Source organism: Melospiza georgiana, chromosome 7 (genome assembly GCF_028018845.1).
Source record: "Melospiza georgiana isolate bMelGeo1 chromosome 7, bMelGeo1.pri, whole genome shotgun sequence".
Lineage (NCBI taxonomy): Eukaryota > Metazoa > Chordata > Aves > Passeriformes > Passerellidae > Melospiza > Melospiza georgiana.
The window spans coordinates 27,634,770-27,646,918 of NC_080436.1; the positions used below are offsets into that span (position 1 = coordinate 27,634,770).

Sequence of the window (12,149 nt, forward strand, 5' to 3'; positions counted from 1 at the left end):
GCCATGAAGTTCAATCCTATCCTGAAGTACAAATATGAATCCACAAATTTTTTAAAAATACTATGTATCAGTGCATACAATGGTAAAAGACAGATGAACAGCCCTGGAAACTAAAGGTGTCTCTCTATTTTTATGAAAGAACTAGAAAGCTGTATATGACACTTTCTTTTTGTCATTCTTCTCTTTTTGGCTTATCTACTGCCATGTCTGGCATTGAAACCACAAATTAATTTAGGAGAAAGATTAGCTTCTTTATCTTATGTCTGCATATCAAAGGAAAAACTGAAAACAAACACACAAAACTCTTCCCCAAATTAGGCTTTGTAAATTCTTTCAACTCTAATAGGAGCCTGATGGACTAGAGACTTTAATGGATGAGACTGAAATGTTTTATTCAGGAAAACATTTTAGGATAAGCCTCAGGACCACAAACACCAAGGTTAAGGGTGTCCTTTTCACAGTAGAAGTGACAGCCAAGTGAGCCAAGCTGTTTCCAGCAAGGTGTTTATGCAGCTGAACTTTTGTGAGGAGCCCTTGGGAAAAGAAGGGAGTGTCTGAGAGGAGGGGACAAGAAGCTCTCAACTGAGCACTCACAGCGTAGCTTGGTGACACAATTGACTAAATAATTAACATTCCAGTAATGAGTTGAGGATTTGTTTTAAAAAAACAAAGGACTTTTTGTTAGTGGAAGGTGGATTAGGGAGGCTGAAAATAAGTATTAGGAGCATTTGTGTAACTGATACAAAGAAAAGGAAAGGGCAGAGAAGTATAGGAATCATAATCAGGAGAACTTGCTATGGTGCTCCTCAGAAGACCTTGAAGTCACACTTTTTGATCTCAAGCTGAAATACATACAGAGCATACAGGATACACAAAGAGTTAGGCTTTAATTCCTCCTCTTGGCCTCCAAAATATTCCAAGGTGTCTACAAATGGTTTTAAAACCATCAGCAGTAAATAAACTCCTTTTTTTCCTATCATTCCTCCTCTCTGTCTCCAGCGAAAGTTTCTCAGATGTTGACTTTCTCTGGGTTATGTTGCCTTTGGACTGTCTACAACAAAGAGAGGAGATTCATCCAAGGATTCATCCCTTGCTCACTTTCTCCCAAGACAAAACCAGGAACACAAACACTTAACTTTGCTAATTTCCTAAATGTACCTAACAAATACCACAGAAAGTTCTGACTAAAGCTTTGTACATCAGATTAATTTCTCAGGACTTTTATTTTGCTTCTCTGATGTTACCAGTCTGAATTCAAACCTATCCTCAAAGTGGTCTGGGAGAACAGTCTTTCCCATCCCATGATGGACTCTTATGCTCATGCCTTCACCAGTAGGAAAGACAGGGCTTCATCTCAGACCATGCCACAATGACAAAACTCCCCCAGGACCACAGGGAGAGCTGCACCATACAAAACCATGTCACACATACTGGGTGCTGAAAATCACCGTCCACTGAAAGGAATGGTTTTTGCCTGTCCCTTCTGAGCAAGTAATTTGCTGAATTTGCTCGTTACTGGACAGTTTGGTGCAGTTGATGTTACTCAGCCTGCATATTTGTTTGGGGTTTGCTTCTTCTACTATACTTTTTTTCCAAATTTACAGAAGAAATCTGGCCAGGTGCAAGGATACCCAAGCTCTGATAAGATTATAATGCAGCTGGAAGCAGTTAGCACCCAGGATCCACTAAAAGAAAGCGAGAAATGGTTTTCTAACTCCTCTCTAACTGCATTAAAACCCAAGCTTGTTTGAGTGTAGTGGCAATGCAAAGTCATTTTTCTCTTCCACTTCACAGACACACAGAGCTATCTCAAAAGCCTGCCACACACAGTCATTAAGGCTGGAAACCCCTTAATCACTGTCAGTATGCAGAATACTGCAGAGACAAATATGTTGTGGATTATAGGGGGAGTAGGGAGCAATATTACGTGCTTCTGCTTCTTTCCTTTTTACAATGGTGTTTATACATTTAGTTTCAGATGGATTGAAGCTCTCTCTGCATGGCTGAGGTATTAAATCAGTAGCTTTTTATTACGAGATTCAAATGAGTCTTTCAGTAGAGACAAACTATATCACATCTGTGTATTGCTGGACTTCTGCCACCTTTCCCTGGAGCACCCGGGGAGAAATAGTGCCAGAATCAGGAGGCAACCCAGGTTTCCAACTCTTCTGACAGCTCTCAGGAAAACTTAGCAAGTCACAGATAATTTTGGCCTTCAATCTGGCAGAGTTAAGGCCTGAAAAAGCACTCTCAAACTCCTTTTTTTTCTGTCCCTTTTGTTCATGGTTCAGTAAAATTGTGGATGGACGACAGAATGAGACATATTTATTGCACAGTGAGTACTTTTCACCTCTTGGCTGAAATAAATACCCATATCCTAGAGCTTTCTGTAAACACTCACTACAATCAGAGTACAATCAGTCAGAAGTCCCTGCTGGTATCAGGGACTAGGTTCCAACCTATTCCTTAAGGCACAGCTACATTCAGATGAGGTACAAATTCATTTTTCCACCAAAACCAAGGGGACCTTTTTGGCAGAGCTGCTCCCCATCCACTCAATTCCCAGCTTGTGGGGATGCTGATGCTGTTCTGGGCAGGTGCAGGGCTTTTTGTTTGTCTTTGCTCACAAGGGCTCCTGTTGGCACATTGCTCTGGTGAGGTCCTTAACTACCATAGATTTTCATTACACAGTTCATCAATTCTGTCACTTTAAAACCACCAAGAAATTCACACAGGTAACCTGTTTATTTTGCTGAGGCTGAGGAGCAAGCTTACAGGCAGACACTGCTTTTCAGATGTGAGATGGTAAACAGTTGATATACATGATATATCTAACAGATGACCTATGAAAAACCCATCATATTTAGTCCTTTAGAAAGAAACAACCAAAAAATCACGTCTATTCAGCCACAAAATCTCCAATTTTCCTAACTGCAAACAGTATGTTGGCTAAATTTCTCTGATGTTTCTAAGTTGTCTGGCAGCCCAAGCCTGCTGCCTCCAGGCCTGGCCTCCCACAGAACATGTTCTTAGGATCAATGTAGTATTTGAAAAACAAGTGATTAGAAGCATGCTTCATAGTAGAAAACAGAAACCTTGCACTGTGACAGTCTTAAGCCTCATTTCTGTGTGTTCTCCTCTCCAGCTGAGTCTAACAGAGATCATTTTAGGTATAAATCAACGGCTGCGTTGGAAAGACTCCTGACATTGATGCAGTCATATCTATTTATTAACAGATTAATTCTTTATGTTCAGAGCCCAGTAATTACTGCACACATACACAATAAAAAGCTCAAATGAATACCCTGAAAGCTACTTAAGTATAAGGGTATGAATACAGAAGTAAACTTTATTAAAATGCATTGACAGATTGAGGTTCGCTTAGCATTTCAGCTAAGTAAATAAATCCATTTGAAGGAAGGAATCAAGAGTTACCTGAATGGCCCTGCATAAGAACAGTTACATCCCACTCCACCACTTGAGCAGATTACTCAGAAAGACATTATTTGAATACAGAAAAGAGATAATTCCCTTTGTAACCCATTATCATATTATCAAACACAAAGTAGTCCCAATTCAGGTTTCTTGTGCAAGGGAGATAAGTAAACAAAATATATGCAGAGACTTTTCTTCCCTCTTTTTATTTTCCTTTTTCTTCTTTGAAAAATCACTTTCAGATAAAACACCTGTATTTGCTTTGACTGTGTTCATACTTCTCTCACTCATGGACTCTCTAGCCAAATAAGGGTTTTGGTGGGCATGCTTGAAGGAATAGAAATTAAAGACCATACTGTCTTCAGGCTTTGCCCCAGAAACTTATACGAAAAATTTCTGACTTTTACTATGTGCCTAAAGAGAGAGGTCACATTTTTTACAGCATTTTACACAGCCAGTGCTGCATAACAAGAAAGGTTGTTAACTCTTTGACAATAAATATATTCTATGACTTTGACCCTAAAAATACCATCAAGTATAGCATGGCTAAACTATGGTTTGTGCTTTGAGTGCAGAGTTGTTATTCATGTTATTCATGTTGCCTGTGCAGGAGTAGAAGAAGAAAAAGCAAAATCAAGCCACCACATGCAAGCTCAATGGTGAGGGAAGAGCATTCGTCACCAAACTATATGAAATACTGTTATCTACAGGAACCCTTGGATTGTCCCTACCTACAAATAACTGGCTGTTGAGCTGCAGGCGGAAGTGTCCCTCAGCTGGGGCCTCCAGGACCTTCTTGGGGAGGTTGTCCACCTGCAGAGAGGTTTGCTTGAGGTTCCTCTCTGCGCGCACGTAGTGCCACTGGTTGTCATTGAGGGCTGTGGGAGACTGCACAGTGGCTTCCGTGGGGCCATTCCCCACGTCTATGGAGAAGGTGATCTCCTTGGGGGCTGCAAGAGATAAACAGATGTGAAGAGGAAGTGAAGGTCTGAACCAAATAGTGGTTTTGACATCAAGAAATCTTACATAAATATAGGGTCCATTAACTTTTATGTCAGCAAATAGTAGAGGATCATTTACCTCTCATCTCCTACACAGCAGCTTATACATGAATTTAAGCCCGCAGCCTCACTGTTTGATCTCTGCTGTGATTAGGCTTGGTTGTGGGTACCCATCTTTTTTGCTATAAAAATCACAGTGATCTAGAAATGGCACTTTTCTTTTTGAAGTAAAAGTGCTAAATACTGCAAAAAAGTCACACAATAGTCCCAGATGAAGATCTTTCCAACTAGATCTTTCAAAATGCAGGTAATTAACAATTACATAACTTGGCTGCATGTGGTACAAGAGAATACTAGAAGCATTTGCCTAATTCTGACCCAAGATGCACAAAAAAATTGATGGGGGAAACTACTCAATGGGTGATCCTAAACTAAAGCTGTATATGTAACACACATCTAGAAACAAGACAATAGTTGAAAAATAAAAGCCACATAAAGGAGTCCACCTTCCTCTACTGGAAGCCTGAAAGGGGCTAGAACTTTTTAACATTCTTGCTACTGATAATTTTCCTCTTCCTAAAATGCTAAATGCACCACAAAGGCCAAGAACCAGGCCCACATATCACATAACCAGAAGGTTGTGGAAAATTCCTAAAAACCTTCTTATTTCAAGCCCAAAAAATTGGATAGGTCTGGTTTTGGAAGCTGCTTCTTAGATAGCTAAGATGGGAAATGTTCATAGGGATAGACAAAAATCTATTCTGAGCCCCTGCATCTGCTAAAAAGTTGTTACCCTTTGAAGCCCCTGTTCCATGGAGCTTCCTTGATACAAGGCCTTTAAGCTGCAAATTCCATCTGGTAGCAAGAAGCACAACAACAAACCACTGATGAGAAGCCTAAGTCTAAAAAGATTTTTTCCAAACTTTTAAATAACTCATTTCTCTAGGAGTACAGATGTAAACACATCCAGAAACTTTCACTGAACAATCCTCTTAGTTCACAGTATTCGTTATATTTGATGCCATTTTTACTTCTGCATCCCTGAGAATCAAATGCACTACCCTGAAGTGCAACCAAATTGGACCTTGATGTGCAATTAACAGTAAATCACACCTCATTACCTTGTGATAATCCACCATGACATTTACCACTGGTTTAATGAATCAAAGGGCCTTGGGGCCCTGTTTTATTAAATTTTATTTTGGGGTTATTATAAGCATATTATCAGATGCATAGCACCCAGTTTGTTTTCCCTCAGCTTGACAGAATTTGGAATACACGTGTCATATTTCATGTCAAAGCCACCGTACTCTTTTGTCACTAATAAATATTTGAAGTCATCACAAGAGGAGTGAGGCAAAATCTCACTAATTAAATTCCCTGCCATTTTCCTTATACACTGAGTAGCAGTTACACTGCACTCACTTAATAGATTTTGAAGTATTCAAGATCCATTACAACTGTGACTAACTTGTACTGCATTAGTGTCCTGTCCTTCATAAACTCTCATCTCGTAGCTCTACCATACCCACTGAGTTCCTTTGAAACACCAGGGCTGCATAACACTGGGTATGCTACTGATATGGAAATAAAAATAACCATCAGAATGGTTGTACTAATCAAGTTTCAACTAGAAACAGCCTATAGTTACCAGTAGTCTTTTCTTGAAAGATATTTTAAAATAAATTTCAGTGTTGAAAAAACATAAATTCATACTCTTGTTCAAGAAAGATAAATCTAGCCATAACAAGATTAAGTGTAATGATCAAGTCTATAAAGGGAGACTCTGACAGGAGAGGTAGGTAAGTCTGGATAAAAGAATCTTTATGTTTCCATCTTATCATCTCCAGGCACTTCCAGCCATCTAAAAATGGCAGAAAATATGTCCTTCCCAGTTCTCAGCATCTGTCAAATTGGGCAAAACCACCAAGATTTCTGAGCAGTGAAACTTACAGCTTATTTCAATTCGTATGAAGTCTTTAATGCCAAGGTTTTCCAAGAACACCCCGGACGGGGCGGTGGTTTTGAAGAAGAAGGAGATGTCCGCGCTGACCTCGGCGTGGAGCGTGGGGAAGTGCAGGTAGGAGGCCTCCGTGTTGAAGGAAGCAGCATTCCAGAACTGCCCTGCAAACACAACCCCCTTCTCTATAGTTAATTGGCACAGGACAGCAGCTGCAGGCTGCATGTGGAAAGCCACCTTTTATCAGAGAAAGAGTCTTTTTGTAAAAAAATACTACAACAACAACAACAACAAAAAAGGAACATTCTGTACCTATGGAAATTGAGAAGAGCTAGTACTCACTGTCTCCATAGCAACGCAAAGGGCCGATTTTCCAAGCAGCCTCAGAATTTGATCTGTTTGTGTCAGTGATCACAATCTGAGTTACAGGCAAATGGTCTTTGAAAACAAGGAGGCCAGTATCATTCGTCCTGGATTTTAATACACAAACAGAAAGAGACAGATTAACCACAGACAAACCCCCTAGCATTCCTCATGCAAGAGAATATTTAAAAGATGCTTACTTAAAGAGCTTTTGTAGAATTACCTGGAAGAATTGTGACAAGTACACACTGCTTGAGATAAATGTGTTCCCATGTAGGCTGTACGTTCACATGCAATACTGACCACTGAAGACACCATTTGGATACACAATACTGGCTGTGATGGGCTGTAAACCTGCTTCAGCTGTGCAGAACTACTGTGAAGCCAAGGAAGAGCACTGCCATGCTGACTAATGGGCATTAATGTAAACTGGGCTCTACAGGGTTTCCTCAGCAGGATGTATTTCTGTGGATCAGGTCTAAGTCCAAGTCTGCATTTCTGTAAAGTCAGCTGGAGACAGATAAGGGTGTTTTGTGCTGGCTTTATGCTTTACCCGAGCAGGAAGAGGACAGGTGATGCCTGATCCAGCCTACTGTTAGCAAGGGGAAGCCAGACAATTACTGATCCAGCTTCAAGATTGCTGGGACAGGCTGACCCTGCACACTGCAAAACCAGCTGAATTGGCAGAGTGAGTTTGGACTGAATAGATCCTTTGCACTGCACATCAGGTTCAACAACTGAAATACTCAAGGCAGATTTACTGCATTGTCAAACTTCTCAAGTTTGGTTAGCTTGTTCTTAGCTGGGACAAACTTACACATGGCTGCTGGAAAGGAAAAGAAAGTTTAATTCTTAAAGGATAATTTTTTTTTATTTTTATTCTGAGTCAGCTGGACAAAAAGTTGTCCTCAAAATGCAGTGTGATGTTTCATGTTAGGTCCTTAAGCCATCTGAGTGGCTTTGGCTCTGGTAGGATACACAGATGTGCATTCAGCCTACTGCACTTCATGAACCCAGCTGAGTCCCCCAGACACCAACCCTGACCTTACCAGAGCAGAACTGCCCTTCTGAGGTCTCTCTCTATTGATTGACAATACAGAGATGAGTGCTGTCAATCTCCACAGTGATTTTCTCAAGGTTAAGGTTTGCTGTACATCTGGGCCCATAGGTGTGGTAGAACATCGTTCATGGAACCAAATCTTAATAGCTTTGGAGAAAGGATCTCTACCTCTGCAGACCCCAGCAGGGTCTGGACTCAACTCACCTGTCTGCACATGGGGATGGCAACACATCCAAAATGCCAATAACCCCAAATTTATACCCACTGCTCCTCCAGGCAGGTGTGACACAATGCCTCAGGAAACAGGTATCACTATCTGAGTGATGACACTGCCAAATCCTACCTGATCCCAGGCAAGATCCCAGACCTGCCCATATCCTCTTTGTAATGTCAACTTCCCAGTGTAGTTCCAGATACAGGAACAGACACAGACTTCTAGCAAAGAAATAATAATCAGGACAAACACTGCAGCTGTGCTCTGACACACAACCCCAAATGTTTGCTTGGCTAAGTGCTCTACTCTGATTAATGTTAGACAAAAATAGGAGCATTTTGATCTTTTTCATAAAGGCTGCACACATTGCATTTATTTTTCATTGCTTATAATTGCATGCAGCGTAGTTAATTGTCTCATAATGCCACGGGGAAAAGGAGAGGTACCCTCTTCAATGCTAACATTTTCTTCTTGCTCCAGTGGGCATCTGACATGCAAATAATTACAGACAAAGTGCAGCAAGATGAAATTCCCAGGCATGAGGCAGAGTGAGGCCTTCAGTGACTGACTCAGAAGGAAAACTATCATGTATGAATCAAAGGTACAGGGTCTCTAAATCTCTTCAGTATACCACTCATAGCTTATTGTATCAATATTTGAAATTTAGGGTAAATACTCTTAACAGATTATGAAACTACTGTGACAAAAGTGAAATTATTTAAGTATTTCTTAGGAGAATAATTAAATAAGGTATTCCAGTGATAGAGGAAGAAAAGTAGGCAAAGTGAATGAAAAAAAGGATGAAAGATGCATAGTAATGGGACATGAAATATTCAATATACATATGAGTAACTAAGGTCATGTTTTCTTTCTTAAAATAAAATTTTTCAAAAATTGCAAAAATATTTAGGGAGGTTTCCTAAAAGTTTATTTAAATTTAAAAATGGTGCAGTCTTTTTACTAGCTATGATCAGCATTAAAATAAAAATCAGTATCTTTCTACAGCTTGCACTCAAAATACCTACAAAAAACCATGAAATGGTGACATTTTAAAGATATCTATTCCACATCTCTGAAAACTGCATTGCTTATTAGATATTCTGCTGTACTGCATGAAGTTCTTTTATACCAAATTTTATTACTGAATTTTTACTACTTATATGCCAGTGTCGCAGTGAACTTTAGTAGCATAGCTCAAGTGAGAGAAATATATTCTAGAATTAATAAAAATCCTCACTTCTTTGTTAATGCCTTGAAAACTCAATCAAGCTTCTCTTCAAACTCAAAAAGCACATTTTATGCATTTTGTTCTCTCACACATGGAAAAAAACCCTCATATAATGATATGTATTTTCACACAAGCAGACATTGAAATAAAACCTATCAGAAAAATATTCTGTCCTTCAGAGAATGTGTCAGTATGAGGAACAACATACCTATCGTGGCAGATAATTATTATTATTTCATAGTAGGAAATAAAGTTTTTGGTGAAAGATCAACACCTAAGTGATTTCAGCTAAGAAAAGCAGAAAAGAGAGTGGAAGACACTGTGAGTGTTTCAAATTCCTGGTATTCCTTAAATTGAACTTATTTCAGACTCCATTTCTCACAACGCACCACAATTCCTCTTCTCTATGTGCTACACCATGGCAGCCTCTCAAATACAACGTGTTATTCCTGGGAGAGGAGCAAAAGAGCTTTGTGTACCTGTACAATAACTTCCTGGAGGCACTGCTGTGGCACTACAAAATACAAATATACCAGGGTTTGGACAAAACATTTGAAATTTTGCCTGAAGGGGGCTTGGGGATCATTTTTCATCTACTACACTTTTCAAATAAAATTTCTATTTCCTGATAAAAAGCATCTGCACTCTGATGTGCAAATACATGATTTTGTCTTTTAAACAAAAGTAAAACCTTATTATGTTAATATTTTTGTATTTGTTCCCAGAGCTCCTTTTTACTTTTATGTATTTTAATTTAGCACTTCACACACTTGAAACCAAATTATATTTGCTTTTCCACAGCTGCTTCTCAGGTTAGCCACTACTTTTTTTCTCCTTAGTGGATTTCACATTGCACTCTGTGGCTACTTCCACCAAGCACACCCCTTGTAAGTTAAGTCCTGATTTCACAAAAATCAAGGCTGGTTTTATCACTTTACCAAAAGGAGTCCTCTGCTTACTGAAAATGATATGAATAAATTAATAACTTCAGAAGTCAAACTCATGCTTACTGGACTTGGCACTCGATTTGGCACAAAACCAGATGAAAATCTGAATGTTTTGAGGGTTGAAACAACACTCAACAAACAGATGTTTTTCTGAGCTCTTTGCATAAAGGATAGTGTCAATATGTCCTTTCCACAAGCAAAACCCAAACCAAACAAATCCAATAATGCCCTTTAAATTACATCACTGAAAAATTGTTGTTCATGGGTATTAAATACAGTTGGATGTCATTTGTTTATCCACATCTGAAGATTAATGCCTACATCTACCCAAAGGTCTTCCTCAATAAGCTATGAGCAAGTCACATATCAAACAAATGCTCAATTTAAAAAAGATGAAAATAATTTGCTACTAAAGGTGATAGTGCAGCAGCTGGATCCTTCAAGATGTAGTAAAGGCAGACTCACATGTAAATGACAAATAGCTATTTGGATGGTAACATTATGAAACTATTTTTCTTCTTCCTGGCTACTACTAAAAGTGTGCTCAACAAACCCTTGCTCGATGGTGTTCTAACAGTGTGAGCCATCATAAATTGCTAATCTCTAGGTAGCCATTTCCATATTTTTTGTAACAGATGGTAGAACAGTGGTGCTATTAAATATAATTTATTCTCATATGATCCCCTATTGGTATGTTTTTCTCTTGCACATTAATGGAAACTGTGGTGGGATCTGAGCCACAGTAGCTCAGATATTCAGTACAGATTTTCAGGAATACCATACATTTGGGGAAAAGAATACTACCATCAGCAGATGGCAAGGAAACTCATAAGGAATGGGCCTGTGACATAGGCTTCCATCAGGAAAAGTTCTGAGGCCTGTGCACGACATACCATTAATAATCCAGAGGAATACATTTTAGCTGCTATCTTACCCATGAGCCATATCCAAAAACGTTTTACTGAGTAAAATAATGTACATTCATGATAAACTAAAAAACATCAGCACAAGGGGACATACCTAACATTTGAAGGCAAGATGCATTGCCTATATTTGGCTGAATTAGAGATACAGAGTTTGGTAATTAGTGTAATGAACTGATTCTCGACACCTCGGGGACCTGCTACAGTCAGCTCTCTGCAGGCAGCTCTTCCTGGTTGTTGACAAATGTAGTCATGAGGCAGATATCCAAGACAACCCTGTACAGGCCAGGTCACCTCTGGCAGGGGTTATTTATGAGCTCACAGGCTCTCTGGAGTTGCCTGCACTGCTTCTCAGGGAACGGATTCAGTGTGGGATAGTGGTTGAGCAAACAAAACCTGTCAAATCTGGGCTCATCAGGGTTTCTCTGCCCTTCCAGTTTTATCACCCTGGCTCTGGCATAGCTTAGCACAAATATAGCTCATCCAAGCAGGGCTTCATTCACTTCCATTTGGCTTTGTTCCTCCTCAAACAAAGCTCAATGTACTCATTATACCTCTGGGAGACAAAGCGGGTCTGACTGTTGTAATATTCACCCTCTATTTTGTTCCCTGTATCATGTCCTGTGGTTTTCCTTATTCTTCTAGTGCCCCAAAGCCACAATACAGAGGTGAATGCATGTTACTTTGGAAATGGCAAGACTCAAAGATTTAGCTGCCCAGTGAAGAAGACTGTTCTGAAGATAAAAGAGGATGATACTACACTAGTTTGAATAAGACTGCAGAATAAAAAATAAAAGATGACAAATCAGCTAATTGTTTGAAGCAACACCATCCACCACACTTTGCTGAGATGCCTGAGCTTCTTGTACAAAATGAGTTCCAGAGATGCCTCTCTTTCTGAACAAAATAAAAAGTTGCAGAGGTCTCCAAATTCACAAGGTTTCCAGGTGAATACAGTCAGCAAGGTTTGGTTTGATGACTGGCTTCACTCTAGGGTCTGTATTTGAAATGGAAACCA

The 12,149-nt window shown here is 39.5% G+C and overlaps 1 protein-coding gene across 1 annotated transcript in view; it reads right to left on the reverse strand.

The window, feature by feature from the left end:
- Positions 1 to 12,149, reverse strand: part of CNTNAP5 (contactin associated protein family member 5) — a 260,487-nt gene that overhangs the window by 33,485 nt on the left and 214,853 nt on the right. The window contains exons 15-17 of the mRNA XM_058027494.1: positions 6,739 to 6,866; positions 6,390 to 6,560; positions 4,167 to 4,385 (exon numbers count right to left, since the gene is read on the reverse strand). Coding sequence (XP_057883477.1) covers positions 4,167 to 4,385; positions 6,390 to 6,560; positions 6,739 to 6,866 — 518 coding nt within the window. The remainder of the gene's footprint in view (positions 1 to 4,166; positions 4,386 to 6,389; positions 6,561 to 6,738; positions 6,867 to 12,149) is intronic.